Source organism: Parasteatoda tepidariorum, chromosome 6, assembly GCF_043381705.1.
Source record: "Parasteatoda tepidariorum isolate YZ-2023 chromosome 6, CAS_Ptep_4.0, whole genome shotgun sequence".
In the NCBI taxonomy this organism is placed as follows: domain Eukaryota; kingdom Metazoa; phylum Arthropoda; class Arachnida; order Araneae; family Theridiidae; genus Parasteatoda; species Parasteatoda tepidariorum.
This window is the reverse complement of record NC_092209.1, coordinates 5,283,292-5,304,455: the sequence shown is the minus strand read 5'-3', so window position 1 is coordinate 5,304,455 and position 21,164 is coordinate 5,283,292. Positions and strand designations below refer to the sequence as shown.

Sequence of the window (21,164 nt, the reverse complement as noted above, 5' to 3'; positions counted from 1 at the left end):
GCTCTGTCTTTCATATATATTACATTATATATAAAAATTTATATATTTATTAACTTGTTTAATTTAATTCGGCAAATAATTAACGAAATTATGAAATAAGTTGTAAGAATCATTTTTTTTTCCTGGGTATGTCGCATAATTTTAGAATAGGATTCTTTTTAACAATTTGTTAATGTGTTCTAAATTTTTTTGTATTTTTTAGTTTTCAAAATGGAAAGTAATCAGGCACAATTGTTTGAAATATTTTCCATAATATTTAGTATTAATAAGGTAAAAATTATTTAAAGTTTGCAATTAGGGTATAATCTTTTCAAAAATAGTTTAAAAACGAATAGATTCATATGTATGAGAAACAACTTTAAAATTATCGCGATATTTAGTATTTTCAAGCAATATGTTTTTGAAAATTAGCGACTTTTGACATAACTGGCTCACTCTTTTTTTCTTGATGATAAAAGAAAAGTGTGATTAATATCAGGATCATTTGTTCCTGAGATAATCCCTCTTTCTTCCTGATAATAAAAGAACCTAAAGGTTTCCGTGTTGTAGGAAGATCACAAACTGAAAAAAAGACTAAAAGATTTTAACAATTAAAAATGATAAAAATATTGTCCCCAAAAAAATATGTTGGATAGACAAGACTAATATCTATCCGTAGTTTTAGTAAAGAAGTAAATAATACTCAAAAATACCATCTAAATTCTTTTCAGATTTTTTAAATGCATCAAAAAAGTGTTCAAGCAGTATTTATTTTAATAATTTTTTTTAGTTGATTTCATAATATTTAATATTAACGTGCAAAATATTATTGAAGCTTTGCGAGTTGGGCATTAATGGTAAAACAATAATCTAAAAATAAGTAAACGTATCGATGTGAACATCAATATTAAAACTATGGATAGACATCAAATAGCCGGAACAAATTTAATAACCATCATCAATTTATCCTTTTATATTTTTCCAATTACATTGGGCTTTGCAAAATCATCAAAAGATGCGCTCCATTACTTTTTCTTCAGCAAAATACTTTAATGGAAAATTTCCACTGGGACCCTCCGTCCGGGTTGTCTTTATGCTGTCCGACATTATTAGAAAATCTGCAACAAGATCAAAGCTCTGACGATGAAAACTGCAACGTCAAAAAAAAGGGAACAAAATAGCTCTGCAAGTTAGCTAATGGATCACGGATTGCTTTTAATAGCTTGGTTAGAAAGGCTTTCGGCACTAATGTCATTTGCTAGGGGCGAAGACCTAATTGTTTTTTATCGCCTAAAGTCAATAGTTTTGAAACCTTTGCGCCAAACACAGTTTGGCAGCACTTCGTTTTGGGGTTAATGAAAGATTAAATTCTCCGTAATGACCCCTCATTATAGCTCCCTCCCCCTTTTTCGAAAACTTACGCTTTTACCCAAAAAGAATAAAAAAAGACATGCATACCTGTTCTTCAGAGACCCCAGAGGAATTGTCGACATGTAATACAATTTTGTCGACCAACATGTATTAAATTTCGCCAAGGATGTATGCCAAGCAAATGGAAGGGGTGGGCGTTTGATTTTGAAGACCCCCCAGTCTGGCTCTGGTTCTAATACGGCCTTTGGGACTAGGCGAGTAAGGAAGCACTTCAAGTAATTGAATTAGCCGCCTTTTGCAATCTGGCGAGCTCTGGGATTGCATGCGAAACGACGCGATACGGCCTTTTCCTGAAGAATATATAACGTTATAATCTGGAACTGGTTTGTCGTGTGGGGGGGGGATCCACAGGGGATAGCGACCCCCTTCTCTTCCTTTAGTTTCTGCTGCCTATTAAAGATCATAAGCCGCTTCCCTCTATCTCAGAATTTAGAAGTGAAATGGAGGGTATTTAATGAATATTCACAGAATTTTCTCTCGCATATTACGGTTACAAATAACGTTTGGGAATGAGAGATATTTCTGCCATAAGAAAGGCTGTGTATGTAGATCATCATCACTTAGAGAACTGAGTTTGTTTTTAAGATGTGGTGGTAATGGAAGATTGTTTAGGATAATTACTTATTAGGTTTACAGATTTGTTGTTTCATCATTCTCTCCGATTCATGTTAACGATTCAGATCTGAGAATGGAATTAATTGTTTAGTACTCAAACTATAAAGAGCGATAAAAGTTTGTCATTTTTTTTTTTAAATTTGTCTTTCCTGATCGCATTTAAGCACTGCCGAATGATTGTTTAAAATCTAAATTTTGCTTTATACTAGTTATCACCTCAGATTAATAACTGTTCATTTTTAATTATTTATTTAGTGTTGTTTCTAGCAGCAAACAAGCATAATTTGTAAAAAAAAAATTTATATATTGCAACATTTATAATAATCAGCACATGATTCTAAATATGGCGACGCATTACAAAGGATTATGTAACCAAAAAGAGTGACGTATAAGAGGTGTAAGCAACATTTAATTAATATAATCAGTCAAGTACAGCACAACGGCACAATAGAACAGACGCAATAATCTTGAAGGTGCTAAAAATTACTGAACGTTCACTTCAATTATCAGATGACGCCAAATATGGCGATACTATAGAGAACGGGTGCAATAATCAAGAGGATAATAAAAATTAACAAGCATTCGCAATCATCAACAGATGAAGCCAAATACAGTGACTCGTTAGAGTCAGATAATCAGATAAAACCAAATATGGCCACACAATTGAAAGGATGCTTATGACCTGAAGGCCATTAAAAATTCTCAAACTCTAACAAATATCAGCACACGACGTAAAATAAGCACTCCATGAGCCAGGGGTCAGGCTTCAAAATTTTGTGGCCAACGGAATGGCAATGTGGTCCTCACTGCGTATGATGCCGCCTTTACTTGCCAGACAAGAGGGTACCTATCGATCTGAAACTGGACGAATTTCAAGCCGCCACTGATGTTCAAATCACAGTCCCTTCACAGTAACAGCTTTGTGCCTCCAACAACTGAGCCACTGTTGTTCATGTAAACTACTAAAATATGGCTACATGGATATGATAACCTATTGCAATAGCCTGAATCGATGCAATTAACTAAAGATCTCTAATAGGTATATTTGAAAATACGAGTAAAATAACCCGAAGTGTACGAAAAATGTTATCGCTCATTACAATCAGTACAGAGGTGATAACTGCTCCGGATTCAACAAAATATGGTAAAGAATAGTAGAAAGCTACGAACTAAAATTTTCTGATTTTCGGTTCATTTTCTCAATTTTTAAAAGGCTCAACACGGCTTAGCTATAACATAGAGGTGTATCGCAATAAGCCGTTGGTTTATTCAGAAATGGTGGTGAGTATTAATAATCCCTATAAATCGCATTTACCAAACCGAGAGATATCCATTTAAAGACTATCACTCAAAAATATTAAACTGCTGTCTGGAGCAAGTTGGCATCTCTGTCAGAACATAAGGTTAAATTCTGCCATGCAATAGAAAGAATAGATCAACTCAAAGCGTACGAGAAATTACTACAATCAGTACATAAAGAAAAAATTTAAATCAGGAGAATGCCGACTTTCACCTGTGAAAGTCAACAATCACATAGTCGCTTAGGTAAATATCCGAAATATTTGTTATATCCGAATTGATATTAATTTATTCGCTGATATTATTAAATGTATTCGATATTTTAACATCTGCTGAAGATAGATTGGGAGAAACATTAGTGTTCCGAATACCGGGCAAATGTATACATACCGGGCAGGGGCACTGAACCTTAAACAAACATCAGTGTATGGTATACCGGGCAGTGACATTTAAATAGACATAAGTATATGTGTTGGACATTTACCAAAGAGACTATGTGATTGTCAGCATTCACCGGAAGTTAACAACCAGCAATTTCGGTCATTCACAGTAACAAAGCCGCAATCAAGCAGATGCAGTAATAAAAATTCCCGAACACTTACCCGTATGTATATATGTGTGTTTCTTCATATCAGACTTCTGGTGGAATCGTTTACCACAATACTGACACGGGTAGGGACGAGTGTCGGAGTGTATCAGCAGATGAGTAGAGAGCGTCGATGAGCGTTTGAAGCTCTTTCCACACTGCTTGCACTCAAATGTCCTCTCGGCCGTGTGAATGGCCCTGTGCTGACTCAAGCTGACCTCATGGCCGAAGGTCTTGTTGCAAAGCTCGCATGCAAAAGGCCTTTTCCCGCTGTGAGATCTCCGAGAATGGACTTCTAAGCCATGAGGTGTACTGAACATCTTGTCGCACTTTACACAAGAGTAGACGTCACTCGGATGAGGATGACCGCTGGCGGGTTTCGAACCTGGACTAAGTAAAAGTCCACCATCTAAATGAGACAGAAGAAGAAGAAAAATTAAAATCATAATGTATTGTATATTTAGGATTACTTCGTTATAGAGATAATATTATATATTTAAAAAAAATCTGCACTCCTGTACAAGGACAAAGGTCGGAAAAATTAATACAATATCTGGTATTTGCTGTCTTTTTCTAATTTTGTGGTGAATATATCAATTCAGGCAAGTCACTTTCTAGAAAATTTTAAAAACTGATAGGAAAAGATCGAGAAAATAAATTTTTTTGACTATTTCGTACTTCCGAAAAATATTTTAAATCAAATATCTTCCGTTGCAACTGGTCAACTGAATTTCTAAAATGGACGTAAAATTAAAGCCTATGAAACTTACAATAACCTCATAAAACAAATGCCACCATTTTTTAAATTTTCCTAAATGAGCATTCTTTTTTGTTTTATTTTTGGCATGGAGTGTAAAAATTTACACTCTATAACAAAAAAATCGACGCACCCAGAAGGAATTGTCCGATTGAAACGAAAATTGGTGAATAGGAAGACAATGTACAGAATAATAAATGATTGAAATTTTAGAACAATTGAATAATTTATTGCAGAGTTACAGTAACAAGTTCAATCAGGTGTTGACCCTCCTCTAGCCTGGATACAAGCTGCCACAAACAAAACAGGTCTTGGGATGTCGTCGACGTACCGCTGTGCAGTAGGTGTACCTCTAATGACGACCAAAGGGGTTCGGCTGTGAAAGGAAATGGCACCCCAGACCATAATGCTTTGTTGATGGCCGGTGTGGCGTGCAATAGTGAAGGCAGGATCCCCCTTCTCCCTTGTGCGTCTCCAAACACGTCTTCGATGATCGTCCAGGACACAGTTGGAAGCGGGATTCGTCGCTAAAGACTATACGTCCCCAGTCGGCATCATTCCAGCCTGATTGAGTCATGCACCTTTGTAATCTGGCACCAAGAAGCAATCGGATGATTGCTTCTTGGTGCGTCGATTTTTTTGTTATAGAGTGTATACTAAAGGCAGGTATTATGGAACACACTGCATACAAAGTTTGTCAAAACTCTATTCCGCGTCTACGACAGCTTTCGAGTAACTCGGATAAAAAGTTTTTTTTTCTCATTAAACTAATCAGTAGAACAAAGTAAGTTTTTCTTGAATTTTAAATTGAGTCCCAGCATGTATACCATCATCATATCAATTTTCAAGGGATTTGTAACAAACTAAAGTACCTTGGCAATTTTAACTGCATTTAGAGCATTTATGACACCATATTATCAATTTTAATTGCATTTGAAGCAATAATGTTATCATCTCATCAATTTTAAGTAGATCAATAATGACTTCATCTTATAAATTTCAACGCCTTTTGCAGCATGAATGGCATCATCTCATCAATTTCAACTGAATTCACAGCATTAATGTCAACATCATATCAATTTTGACGGGATTTGAATAATTAGTTGCACTATCTTATCAATTTTAACAACATTTGAAGCATTAATGTTTTAATCTTATCAATTTTAACGTCATTTTCAGCATTAATGACATCATCTCATCATTTTTAACTTATACAGAGCATTAATAACATCCCCGAGTTAGATGTTAATGGCATAACATTAAATGAGCCTAACAAAATCATTGAGGGGAAATAAATGAATTTAATTTAAACTAAAGAACAAAAGGAGAAGTTCTCACCTTTGAAGTGAGGGTGGAGTGGATGGTGGGGGTGTAGGTGTTTCACTGAATCTGAGTAGGGGGATCCGAGTCCCAGGAGGGGAAAGGAAACGCAGTGTGCAAGAGACGGAAAAGGTCGGAAGATCTCGGCTGCAGTCGTGTAATGGGCGGGCAACAGGCCATTTGTTCCACTCGATGTCGACGAAGACCTAAAGGATTAAATAATAATTCGATTTAACAATAAACATTCGAATAAAAATGACAGAATAAGGCAGCTTTCTAAAAACCGGAGCATAGCATAGAACCAGGGATGCCAAAGGCGACCAAAAATTTAAAAAGTGGTAAATAATAAGAAGCAAAAAACTTTTAAAAGAGATTAAATTAAAAAAAATTTTCTAGCATATTTCTTCCAGTTTACTATTGATAATAAATGCTCAGATTGTTTCTGTTTTAAATATTAATAATTTACAATGTTAGTTTAACAATAAAATAGAGATTAAATAAACAAAAATGAATTAGGTTCCACCACTACTTGCATTTTTAGTAGTCCGTGGTATCTCTGAAGAACTAACTTTAAAGTTCTGGCAACAATTAACTTTAAATTTAATTTACAGTAAAATTTTTAAAGCAAATTTATGATTCCATTTAGTGACAAAAATAACTGCAAAATGTTTGCATAAATGAATTCAAAAATTATTTTTTCCAACCAAACTGCCCAGTTTTATACCATACTGTTTAAACAGGCAAATTGAACTCTATTTTTTTTTAAAAATATTTTCCAGATATTGCAAGATACACATATTTAACTTATTTTTAAAACAGCAAAAACAATATTTTTTTATCATTTTTTTAAGATTACTAAATGGACATATTTAGTTTACTTTTAAGAATTAAAAATGTACACTCTCAGCTTTATATTTTAAAATAATAATATGGACATAAATAGCTTATTTTTTAAAATAACAAAATGCACATACTTAATTTAATTTTATGATTTCAAAATGCACCTATTTAGTTTAATCATTTAAAAATTATAAAACGGTCTAACTTAGCTAATTTTTTTAAAATTGCAAAATAGAAATGATTTAAGTTATTTTAAAGTAGCGAAATGCATATTTTAAGATTATTTTTTAAAATTGCAAAATAAAAGTATTTAGTATTTATTTCAAAACTGTAAAATGAGCTTTTTTAACTTATTTTTAAAACTATCAGTGGACAAGTTTAGCTTATAGTTTAAAATTGCAAATGAGATATATTTAAAATTGAAAAATTATAGTTAATTTTTTTAACTGCAAAAACGGCATATTTTGCTTATATTTTAAAACATCTTGTTTGGATTATATTTCAAAATTGCGAAAGGGATGTATTAAACCTTCTTTGAAAATTATTGCCCAATTAATCTATTCAACATACTTTTTAAAGTTCCGAAATAGACATATTTTACTTGGTTTTTAAATTGTGAAATAGTTGTTACGTTAATTATAGTTGATACGTTAATTATGCGTTATTATTAACTTATATGTTAATTATGTATACATATTTCATTAATATGTTAATTTTTTTAATAATGGAATGTAATCGAGCAATGTTTAGCAATGCATCACCTGTGAAATATGTTAATTATAGTTCATACATTAATTACGTGTTATGTTAGTTAACATGTAAATTATGTATACGTATGTCATTAACATGTTAATTATTTTTAAAATGTTATGTAATTGAGGAATGCATCATCACCTGTGAAGCATGGAAGATGATGAGGGAGAGGAATGAATTCCGGAAGGAAAGAAGAGAGGATGAGTGCGCAGATCTCCTGGCCACAGTCCTAGTCCGAGTGACCGGAAGTCCGCTCCCGCAAGAGGAGCAGGAAGAGGATACTCCTTGGAGAGCACTCGACTCGCTTCCTGTGTTCCCGCATTCGATATGCTTTCCACCTTGTTACCTGGGGGTGAAAACAAATGATGACAACTTTAATAAAGTGAAGTTCCATTGAGAGAGATTCCATACTCAGAATTATGAGGGGAGGGTAAACAATACTCTAAAGTAAGGCACGCATATATTCCAAGATTATTTTTTTAAAAATTACTCTAACATTTTTTTAGGTTTGTTGCAATGAACCTATATACTATATTTTTTTTCCATTTTAAGTGAAGGTTTGTCACTATAAGACTAAGCAAATTCCAGTTGAATAAAAAAATTGTTCTACATATTTTATTTAGCCTGAAGGCATACAAGCTGATCTTCATAACGGATAAGATGCTGGTGATTTTTTAATTATAATGTTGCATTGAAAAACGATGGCACTATTTGCTAAGTGTAGCCAGTCGCATTGCAAAGTAATGGCAACATTCGAAAAGAGTCGAATTTTTCTACTAGTCTGCCTCTTTGCAAAATGATGTCAATATTTGTTAAAAGTCAAATTTTTTAATTAGCCTGTCGCATTGCAAAATGAGGGCAGCATTCGAAAAGGGCTAAATTTTTCAATTAACCTATCCCTTTGCAAAATGACGGCAATATTCGAAAAGGGCTAAATTTTTCAATTAACCTATCTCTTTGCAAAATGAGGGCAACACTCGAAAAAAGTCAGAATTTTTATTTAGCCCATACGTATATGAATGTTTGAGTGCATATCTACTTTTCAATATGCAGATGGTTTTGAAGCACGAGGAAGGTTCCCGGATAAATCTAGCTTATAGCTCAGTAGATCACACACTTCTTCACAGTTTGACTGTTATAAATTAGTATTATAACTAATTATGTGTAACTAATTATGTGTAACTACGGTTTTTATGGTAATTCTTTTTCTAAAGACGCATCTATAAATCTTACGTAAAATTCGTTGGAAAACACGAAGTTATTGAATAAATTGATAATTGCCAATTCCGCTGGATAATTTGTTCAAGTATTATTGAAATTAATTTTTATATTTTTTAAATTATAAGAACAACTAGCCGATCTGTTTGAAGTTAATGTTTAAACCTCCTTTTTATCATACATAACGAAAGCACAATTTTTTCCCTATAAAGCTCGTAAATATCAGCTGATCTCAGTCCATTTGCTGCAAAGCACCCTATTATCAAAAACAACAAGCTAAATATATAGATATTACTTTTTAAAAACGATTTCTTATTTTAAGAAGAAAAAATTTCCAGCTGTTCTCTATCCTGTTGTTATTGAAAAATAGTAAAAATCATAAGCATGAATGAGTAGTACTTTTTCAAAAATCTCTTTAATTTTAAGAAAGCATTTTCTTTTCAGCTGTCCAATTGTTGCTTAAATATAGTAATAATCCTACCAATAAGCAGTACTTTTCCAAAAATAAGTATTTATATAAAGAAAGTTTTTTTTAGGAATATAAAACTTTCAATCTCATTAAAGGAAAAAAAATTCTTTCTTTAGTAGAATGTGTATATTATAGTTACCTAATAAAAAAATTTCAATGAAATTAATCTCTTGTTTTAAACCATCTCAAGTACTAAGCTAAATAACTTCTTCAAAATTTTCACCTCGTTTGATCTCGCATTTAACAGCATATATATTTTGTTGATTTAGTTTATGCATCACGCAAGGATAGTTAAGTTAATATTTCCAATAAAGTATGTTATGGGAGGGGAGAATAACGTGTTAAAAGTGACATAAATTTCATGTTTTCTCATTTTTTAAAATCATTTTTTGAAAAATAAAAGAAAAATTATTTAAACGTAGTTTGTTCAATGTAAAAAAAGAACAGCCAAAATAATTTTTGATCAAAAGATCAGTTTTAAATGGTTTAACCCTTTCGCGCCGACTGTCACAAATACGTGACAGCATGAAACTGTATCAATCAGGATAAAAAGATAAAACTGGTAATCAAAGTATTTCTTTAGCAGTTTATTTGTGGGCGGAGTTATAATTGTTTGATTTATTTAATTCACCATTACTTTGTTCAAAATAAAACTATTTAGTTATACTTTGAATTAACATTGATTATATATATGATTAAACTAACAATAATTAAAGTAAAAGCAAAGTAAGTCTGTCAAATTAACAACGACTAGATTTAAGTTACCGTTTTTTATTTAATTACAACTTCATTCTGATTTTGTACGAATGCTTTTCTGAATCACCCGTCCCCAAGGGGTTAAGGGGCATACTTTAAATAAGCTAATTTATCAGTACAGATGATGCTTTTAACTATCTGTACTGATAAATACAGTACAGAAATTACGTTTAGGTGATGGTCAGTGTAGATGATGCTCTTAACTATCTGTACTTATAGATGCAGATAGCACAGTGCAGATGATGCTTTTAGCTATATGTACTGATATATTCAAATAGCACAGTACAGATGATGTTTTTAACTATATGTGCTGATAAATACAGATAGCACAGTACATATCATGCTTTTAGCTATCTGTGCTGATAAATACAGATAGCAGAGTACATATGATGCTTTTTATCTGTACTGATAAATACAGAAGCACAATACAGATTGTGATTTTATTATCTCTACTGATATATGCAAATTGCACCGTATAGATGATGTTTTCAGCTACAAAGAAACACTCAATACACGCAACAGACGTACAACAGATTCAAAGCATACTGTTTTGGATAAACATTAAACATACCTTTTTTATTTATACTTATTTATTTAATTTCCGTAATGAAGAGCTTCTAAAAACTACATTTATTTTTAACCTCAATGACTGACTGGATTTATATAACGAAAATGAACACAAAGCACATAAACTTAACCCTACTTTATCCATAATAATCACCCAAGTTATAATGCGTGAAAAATCAAGCAGGGACAGCTACACTATACCTAAATAAGAGTTTCCACTGACCAGCCCTAAATGTAAATATCAATTCACGATTCAGTGCCGCAGCTGCAAACGTCCTGGCCATAAACCTCCCACACAAAAAAAAGGGCTGATAAAAAAAATATTCCACGCCGGCTATGTGAACATCGTAATCGAATCAACCTCATTCACCCTGGCATATAATTCCTGATCATCCCCCCCCCCTCTCTCTTTAACCCTCTTATTCAAAGAGTGGGGGGGGAGAGGTCTCTTGGGGGCATGCCGCAGAAACGATACACTGATTCAATGACGGTGACTAAATTCAATAATTGAGTTGACCGGTATCCTTTTGTACAACCCCGCTCTTTGACTGTAACCGTGGGTTTACTGTCAATGGTCTTCTCTTAAGTGTTATGCTTTTAAAATATACGGTAGAAAAATCTGTCGACAGTTTTTTAAAGGGGATTTTCAAGTAGGGTGTGAAGTGAGAGAAAAAAAATCCGATAAAGAGGTAAAAGTGTCGGGATAAGAGGGGTTAAATTGGGGGTTTTATGGCTGACATTTGGTACTCAATTGGGGGGAGCAGATACATTTGTAAAGTTTTGAACTCATAAATACTTTATGTTGGTTTCTAATTTATCCATTAGATAAATAAAGAGATATTTTAAAATGAACATTCATAAATTCCCAATCAAATGTCTTTTTTTCTTAAAAAATAATATTGATTAATTTAATCTTCTTTTGCTTAAATTTTTATTGTATTTACCATGTCCAGGGTTTCCATGGGCCTCCTCAATTTTAAAAAATGGCAGAGATGCCAACTGCTCCGGACGGGCTATAATACTTTAAAAAACGGTAAACAACTACATACTAAAATTTCCAAATATTTGACTACTTTTGTTTACTTTTTAAACGGTGTCGCGTGACTCAAATGAAAGAAAGAGGCGAATTATGTATGCTTTTGAACTATTTACAAATAGTGGTGGCTAAAAACCTAATAAATTGAATTTATTAAACCAAGATTCACACATTAATAAACTACCACTAGAAAATATTTATTTGCTGTCCGGAGCATGTTGGCTTCTCTGGAAATGGTAACGAAAATTAATCAAAAGTCGATAATTTAATTTTTGTGTAACCACCACTAAAAATTGTTTTCCAAAGAAAGTATATGTGCATGAAAATTTCAGCTACTAACGACAAAGTGGTATATTAAAATAAGAAATACTTTCTAGCATTAACCTTAATTTTCTACCACCACTAAAATTTTTCAAGGACCGCGGGAACCCTGCGTATCTTTTTTCTCCACAACTTTTCATATCCTATTCTTACATAGTAACAACAAAGACGAAAACTTATTTCGCTTTGTTTAAAACTCTTGTTTAGTCGTTTATTTTTTAATGTGTTATTCCCAGTTCTTGTTTCAAATTTTAGTAAAATTATTTATTCTACCAGTACATGCAAAATATTGAACAGTTCATATAAATACGCAATCATGATCCCATGTCTAGCACACAGTTATTAAAATTTAAAATTATCAAAAATCTGAAGAAAAAAATTTTCTACTCTATAAATAGTTTTGCTAAAAGTAGAGCAGTTGGCAACGAGGAAAATAGTATTATCAAACGTATCCTCCACCATTTCAGGATTTTTCGGATTGCTGTAGTCAATCAGAAATTTTTAGAACAATATTATTAAACTTTAAGAACAAGACCATTTGTCTATCTTTCCTTTTTTTCCAACTGTTACTATATATACACAGTTGCAAATTTTCTATGCATTTTATGAACATTTCTCCTAGTGGCAACAAAGTTTAATGCTTCTTTTTATGCATAAAAATCTAATCGCAGTTTTCCATTGTTGTCAATACATTTTTATTGGCTGGAAAATCACATGGTAGGATCCAGTTTTCCCACATTAATTTTCATGTTGTTTTGGTTGTCATCAGCATAAAATTGACATTAGTCATAAAATTATTGCTCTCCTATAAAAAATATTGTTTTCCGAATTTAAAGGTTAAAATGACCTGTGCTGTCATTATTACGTTTTTGATTTAGTTTGATTTCTAAATTAAGAGTTTAGGAGGATTGTTTTTAATATTATTGTTATTAGAATAATGTAGTTTTACGTTATGTTTTAAGATAAAGTTATTTAAATTTGTGTCTGATCTTATAAACCGTTTTACAATTATTGTTTTTTGGCGCAAATGACATTAATACACTATTATTATTATAACTACGGTTAGACAGATTCGTTAAATGATTAAGACTTTAATTGTCAGTTTCATGCACAAAGTGATGAATGCAAAATTTGTATTTAAAAATATACATCAGTCCGTTTAGTAAGCAGAAATATTAAATTATCGTTGTGAACTCACCACATTTGTTATAACAATATATACTTTTAATTTTAAATGCTATTTCAAGAAATGATTACTTAGGAAAATGACTGATGTTCGCTTACAGATTTTAATAGTATCATAAGGGAAAAATTTGGACGGGGGAAGTGGAGGCACAAGTGTTCTTTTATGTACATATATTTTTAGTTGAATCATTTCAACTGTTTTATGCGAAGAAACGGTAATTATTGCGAAGCAATCATCGGGGTTGATGAGCATCAGCGAACAGGAGGTTAGTAAGAAATTGAAAGAAGTTGGCAACTTACTGGCAACACTTGTCGGTGGGATGACGGAAGCATTGTCGTTTGGAGGTGGTGCCAAAAGATGAGGGGTGAAGAAGGGAAAGAGAGGGAAACTGGACTCAAAAGTGGCAACCGATTTGAAAGCGGGCAAACCGTACCACAGTCCTGGGTAGCAGGTCCTCAGGGGCTCCGACGGCCTCACCTCTTCGTCTCCCCTGCTGGCCGCTCCCGTCGGGGGAGGGGAGGATGAATTTGCAAGACTCGAGAAAGGAGGCGAACTTTCCCCACCTGAAATTAGAACGAAAATACTTGTTTAGTGAAGACACACTGTGCATAAACTTATAACAAACATATTTCGAATTATGATGATCTTGACGGAAAAACATGTTCAGTTGAATTTCAGAGAATTTCAACTGAATTTGAGAGAAGTTCTTTTTGAAGTTAGCAGTGAATGGTTATGCTGTAAAATGATGTTATTACAGTTTTCCAGTTATTACATTTTTTCAATGAAATAACTGGGCTTGTCTGGTTTCATGTCTATGTGTGTATATTTTCGTTGGTGCGTTTATCACATATCTTCGGAATTTGTTTCGGTAGTTGTCGATTTTGTACTTTTGAGAAGCGGGATAGGCGCTTGTGTAAAGCATGCACATGATGCAGAGCAAACGATTGATGTAAAGATGAGTGGTTTCAGGGATTAATATGCGACTTGTGCTTTTTGAAGATTATATGTTCTTCCCAATTTAGATTCCCAACTCCAAGATATTCGCCTTTGTTGAACGAAATCCTTGATTTCATAATTAGATATTTTTAGTACATTATATTTTTTTATAATATCTACTAATAAATCTTTTCATTATATAAAAAATTTTTATATTAGGAAGTATCCAACTCAGTTTTCAATACCAATTTTTTTATCATACATCTTTTTTGAACCGTGGTGCCTCAAGGGATAGAGAGCTCGCCTCCCAATGAGGTGATCCGGGTTCGAATCCCAGCGATGACTGCTCGACACGAATTCCGCACCCGGCTCGCACCGACCACAGTGCTGACGTAAAATATCCTCAGTGGTAGATGGATCATAAGTCCCCTTGCCGTCAGGCTATCTTCCATCAGGAGTTTTTCGTGCTTTTTCTCTCCATGCAACGCAAATGCGAGTTAGTTCCATGAAAAAGTCCTCCACGAAGGCAAACTTTATCCCAATACTTGATCAAGGAGTTCGCAGGTTATAAAATATAAAATGCATCTTATTTTCTTACTTTTATTACCTTTTTTTTAAATGCTCCCGAGCCGTACGAACCCTTTCTATTATTTAGTTTTAAAGTGCGAGCTAATCAAGAGAAACATGAAACTCCACTGTTAATGGAATATTAGCACCACTTTTTACATTTTTTTAAGAACCGTACGAACCCTGATATTAACGCGCAACTATAAGATGCTCATAAATATATCTCTGAAGGACTTATAAACAGTGATAGGGGTATTATTTTGAATGTTCATATATAAAACAAAAATATAATCATTAAAATACACATTTTCCTACCACTAGACGAAATACTCCAGTTAAAACGTAGAAGATGACAGCTATGTATATCAAACGTTTATGTAAAAAAAAAAGATGGAGTTGAAAAAATATGTAAATATAGAACCACTGTGTTTGATCCAACAAAACAAAAACCAGCAATCGTAAACAAGATAAGGCTTTATTCCAGACATTAAATACACACTCATATTTATTTCCCCGCATCATGTAGGTACACAGGTGCGCAGAAACAACACAAGGTAAACTGTCATGAGAATGATTAATTGTGTGATTTCACTCAACAATAAACAAGGGAGAAGTGTCATATTTCACAAGAAGTTTGTCTTAGAATGGGGATTTTTTTTCTTCTTCTTTGGGTGAACCTGGTGTTACGTAGAGAAGATAAAATGGGGCTAAATAGGGGAGGTATTGCCAAACATGGAAGTAAAATATGAACTGGAAAAGGAGAGTTTATACGAACAGAACTTGGCATAACTCACATGTTAAAACTGATAGACTTGATATATAGGGAAGAGAGAGGCTATAGTGTGTACATTTTTTACAAATTTGCCAAACAAAAGTTTACAAATGATAATTACTCATTTGAATGTGTTCTTTTTTAATATTCTTTGTTTTTGTCCATGTTACCGTTAACGTCCCACATCAAGAGAATGTCGACTTTTACCGGTGAATGTCAACAATCGCATAGTCGCTTCAGTAAATATCCGAAATATTTGTTATATTCGATTTGAAATTAATTTATTCGCTGATATTATTACATTTATTCAATATTTTAATATCTGTTGAGGATATATTAGGAGAAACATCGGTGCTCGAATTACCGGTAAAATGCATACTGGGGAAGTGACACTTGACTATAAAAAAACATTCGTGTAGGGCAGTGTTTCCCAAACTTTTGACTTTTGCGTACCCTTTCTAAATTTTTCGTAACGCTGTGTACCACTGATATAAGAAATGAACGTATTTTTAACTATGAAAAAATTGCAGTAAAATTAAAAATCACAACTGGCTGTTGATATCACTAATTATTAACAGTTAACTCTGCCAAAAATAGCCAATAGAAAAATACGTAATCATAAATTTTCGTGGCTAGCTTTATTTTAAAAAAAAAATTTAAATTTTCGTTTGTTGCAAGATATTTCGCATAAGAACGTGTATCCCAGCTAAACTGTTCCCGTACCCCTGGGGGGACGCGTACCTCACTTTGGGAAACACTGATGTAGGGCATACCGGGCAAATGTATCCCGGACAGTGACACTGAACCTTAAAAGAACATCTGTATAAGGTATACCGGGCAGTGGCACTGAACTTTAAAAAACACCAGGGTAGGGCATACCGAGTAAATGTATACCGGGAAGTGGCATTGAACCTTAAAAAACATCAGTGTAGGTTATATCGGGCAAATATATATAGGTCAGTGGCCCTGAACCTTAAAAAAACATCAGATCAGTGTAGAATATACCGGGCAAATGTATATTGGACAGTGGCACTTAACTAAACCTAGTATATATTTCAAGCATCTACCAAAGCGAATATGTGATTGTCTACATTCACCGGTGGAAGTCAACAATATCGGAAGTTTGACACCTATTTCGGTCCTTCAAAGTAACATCCACACTAGCGTCATATTATAAGATTAGTGTGGACACATCTTAAAACTTTAATCTATTATTGCGTATAAAAAAGTACAATGCACAATGATTCCGTATAATCATTAATTCTTTTAATCTCAATACCGATCATTAAAGAAAGACTAAACAAAAGTGACTTTTAAAATAAGTAATAAGCATATTCATTTATAATATAATAAAAAAAAACAGATTGAATTAATATATAATATATAAACACTTGATTGAAACGATTGCCAGGATAGCCTATTTGCCAGGACGCTGGACTCTCGATCATGAGAACGGGAGTTCAAATCCAGCCGGTTGAAGGCGTATTAAATGGTGACTAGTGCACATTAAATTTATCGGGTCACAAAGTCCTCCATGTTCCCATAACAAATTTTACCTCTGGAGATACTGAATTGGAGATAGATCGTTTTCTAGTTCAGGTCAAAATTACGATCGGTGGGTGAATGAATGGAAGTATGAATTGGTCCACCCTATAACGTATGGGTGTGACAGAAGTCTTATTCTTGGCATAGATGGCGCTTCTGGAAAACAAGAACAATCGCACCCCCTCTGCCGACGGCAACAACAACATTGAAATGATGAATAAAAATAGTCTTGAGTTGCAATTACAGTATAAATTTTGAAGTTACTTTACACCCTAAAAACCTTGTTTTTAATTCACTGCCTGAGATTCTAATGTTCCAAAGTTTGTAACAAACAGAGGTAAAATTTGTAACTATATAAGAAAGTGTCACACAATATCACCAATATTTCAAAATTTACTGAGAATTTTTGAATGATAAATAACAGAAATGTTCCATTTGTTTCCCGTGTCCACGCTAGCCTCCGCCTTCCCTATTTTATCTGTAAAACTGATCGAAATTTTTTTTAAAGCTTAAGATGTTTAGGGCGTAACTGACAGAAATTAAATCAGAAATATTTCTAAGATAATTTTATCAAAGGTTACTAAAAAAGGTTACTAAAAAGGTTACTAATTACTAGGATTAAAGTTACTAAAAAAGGTTTTAATTGAAATTTTAAGTAAATTTGGAAACAGAAAGAAATTAAGAACTACTGGAACCTGCTTTTAGAATAAATTTTCATATCAAAAACTAATTTCTTCAGTTAACTGAAGAAAAAAAAAACCCAACTAATTTTGAATTTATTTTTTATTTTAAATATCACATAATTGAATATCGCATAATAAAACATCACATAATACGACCTAATGTATCTTTTTTCAGTAACTAAGCTCTTTATTGTTTTAAAGAATTTTTTGCGAACTATTCAAAAATTGTAAAATCGTGATTCTGCAATTGTGACAAACTTTCCTCTTTCCCCCTCTATTTCAGCGCCTCTGGCGGTGAACTAAGACAATCTGCTGGGAACCGCCGTCAAGCACGGACCTTTAATTCGGAACACTTAACCCCTCTTCTAAATTCTTGTATTTTTTTATTCTTGTTTTATTTTATATGTGTTTTGTCCTTTTCAATAAATATTTAGAGTTAGTTAATTTCTTGTCTTCATTTATGTGAATTGGTTAAAATACAAATAAACCCAGACTTCCCTCACACAATTTCTTTTATTTTAAATATTTTTTACAATCCTGTGTTTTGAATAAATTTGATTGTAAAAACGTACATTATCACTAACGTACGTAAAAACGTACTATCATTAATTTTGTTTTCATCATCATTATTAAATATATTTGGAAAAAATAATTAGCAAAAGATGTTTTATACAGTTCAATGGTTGGATGAAGATAAATATGTGTTTTCGCAGAAAAAATATTAATTTAAGAAAAAAAGATTCCTTTAAAACAATCATTATTATAGCGATATGTAATTATTCCATACAACTCGTATCTGCTTGATTATTAAATACAATACACATTCTCAAATATAATAATGATAGAGTTTGGCTAGTGTTTTGTTATATTTTAATTCATTATGCTATTATTTAGACATACGTAAAGAAAGTAAATAAAACTATTTCATTCCAATTTACAGTGAAAATTATTGCTCACGTTTACCCAGAAAATATAGAATTAAAATTCATTTAAAACTAATTTAAAAATGAATTTATTTTTATAAAATCGTAATTCGAATAAAGTTCAAACTAAAGTTATCGCGGACTTTTATTTCAATGAATGTAAAAACTTAAATCTAATTTTTTAAGAAAAAGAATTGCTTTAAGAATTCAAGAGAATTTATGTGATTCTTTTTAGAAAAAAAATGAAAAAATCTCGGTTATATTCATGCATCTCGAAGACAGTTTGAAATCTTCCATCAAAACGTATTCCGACCCACCGTATTTTTTTTTCTTTCTGTTTCCGCCTGAAGGCATTCTTACTACTTAGGAATTCTGAGATACAAAAATTGAAGTCAAACAACATCATTCTTTCTATGCTCTTGGGGGATGACTATAAAATCTTTTCTCTTATAAATCCAAGTTTGTAGTTGCTATAAAAATTATTACAGACTCTCGAAAAAAAACTTCCATCGAAATGATAATACCCTGGTTTCCAGAATTCTTTTAACCCTCAAGCTGATTAATCTGAAAAGTTTAATAATTTCAAAGGAATTTTTTAATAAGTTAGATTTGTTAACACGACTCTATAAAAAGCTTTCGAATGTGCTGAAATTTTACACAACATATCTAGCAGGCCCTGCATTGTGCTTTTTATTGTACAGAAAAAGTCCATTATAACGATAATCCATAATAACGAATACAATTAATGATATAAGCAAATATACAGATTTAATGTTAAAGTAGAACTTCTACAGTNTTATAAAATTAATTGGAAGTTAAGTTAATGAAATTTTCAGCAGTCTTGAGAAAAGTTCGTCACCACTCTTTAATTTTTCCCAAGTTGTGGATACCTTGGGTCTGAAGAGTTGAAAGGTTTCTTAACTCAGCAATGATTTGGCAGATTTCAAAACCAATTTTTTTTATTCGCTAAAACTTAAATTTTTTAAACCTAGTGTATATATTTTTAAGAGAGAGAGAGAGTTAAGGGTTTCGTTTTTATTTGAGAATTACAAAATTTTTCTCAACTTACCTCTTTAAATTAAACATTTATTGATAGCTTAAAACATTTAGATTTATCTCACTTTTGTAACTGCTTTAAAAATCATTTGAGACTGTTGTGTCCTGTCTAAGCGATGGGGTTTAGATCTAAAGCTATAATGGAAAATGGTATTATTTTTTAAATAGAATGGTAGCTAAAACTTAAGCTTTACACATAATTTTATAACATTTTTTCAATGTTTAGTTTGCTGCGTTTTTTCCCCTTTTAACAAGAATATAAAAAATTCCATTTATGGACATTGTTTAAGGAAACGTTATATAGATGGGGGGGGGGCTGATATTGTTCTTTACCCTTGTTGTAATTTGAACCCAGAAGACAGGGAAATTTTTCATCGTTGAGCTCCCTTTATCTTTTGTCGCAGATGGAACACCGGTGCCTCTTTTACACATTTTTTTCGATGCTCTAATTACAAGCAAAAGTATTTTCTGTTATTTTGTACTTGCCAAAAATATATTAGATTATTGGAATTATATTTGTATTAAAATATGAAAATCACAAAGATAAATTTTAAAAAGAATCATCGTTTAAAAATTTATCAGTGAATGATATTGTAAATTCATTCACTGATAAATTTTTGAATAGCTGCAAAAAAGTGCAAATTTTAAAAATTATTGTTTGAAAGTGAGTCGTGTTTGGAAGATTTTTCCTTTACCCCACACAAATACGTCAATGTTTCTTGTTATATTTCACAGCCATAAATTATTAAAATGTTAGTTATAAAATAAATATATTCTCAACTAAAACAATACAAAATAATGAATGTATCAAAAACTATGTTTAACAAAAATTCTACGTCAATGACAATAGTTTGGGTTAAGGACAATAGTTTTTGTTGTTTACTTATCAGCGTTTGACTTTCTATTGAAAACCTATAGAGAAGATATTCTTTTATCTATAAAATGTAACTCACTCTAGTTAGTAATAATGTTTATCAAAAAAAGCTACATCAAGCAACTAAAATAAATATTTGTATTTTATTTAATGAAGAAAAATGAAAAATAAAGTGATCTGTGCAATAAAGATAACATTTTTATTGAATTACGAATACAAACAAACACAAGAGAAAATCGCGACCAAAAACTTCATTTAAACAGGTGTTTTCTATAAAAACGTAAGCCAACATTTATCGCCAAATACAAGGATAGTAAATCATTGCGGATTTTTGATTCGAAAGGTCCGTTCTTTCGGATTGTGAGAAGCGATAAAATGTTTTACAGTTTCGGCTTGATTTTTATTGACATTTTACAAGCACTGATAAGCATACGTCATTGACTCACTTTAAAGTGACATAAATATCATAAAATTATTACTAAGAAATATGAAGTTCCAACGTAGAATTTATATAAATGTTTTTATAAGATTAGGTACCCCTAAATATTTTTTTCGAATGTAACGTAAGAGTTTCATAACTTAAAGTATGCATCGTTTCTTGAAGTTTTTATAATACTGAGAAAAATGTAGTTCCGGCGGGCGTAGAATTTATGTAAATGATCCTATAAGATTTAT

The 21,164-nt window shown here is 32.2% G+C and overlaps 1 protein-coding gene across 1 annotated transcript in view; it reads right to left on the bottom strand.

Annotated features, from left to right (window-relative positions):
- The window catches only part of LOC107439215 (zinc finger protein Gfi-1-like), a 41,499-nt gene that overhangs the window by 6,866 nt on the left and 13,469 nt on the right, over window positions 1-21,164 (bottom strand). The window contains exons 2-5 of the mRNA XM_016051732.3: window positions 13,433-13,696; window positions 7,722-7,926; window positions 6,006-6,193; window positions 3,927-4,319 (exon numbers count right to left, since the gene is read on the bottom strand). Coding sequence (XP_015907218.1) covers window positions 3,927-4,319; window positions 6,006-6,193; window positions 7,722-7,926; window positions 13,433-13,696 — 1,050 coding nt within the window. The remainder of the gene's footprint in view (window positions 1-3,926; window positions 4,320-6,005; window positions 6,194-7,721; window positions 7,927-13,432; window positions 13,697-21,164) is intronic.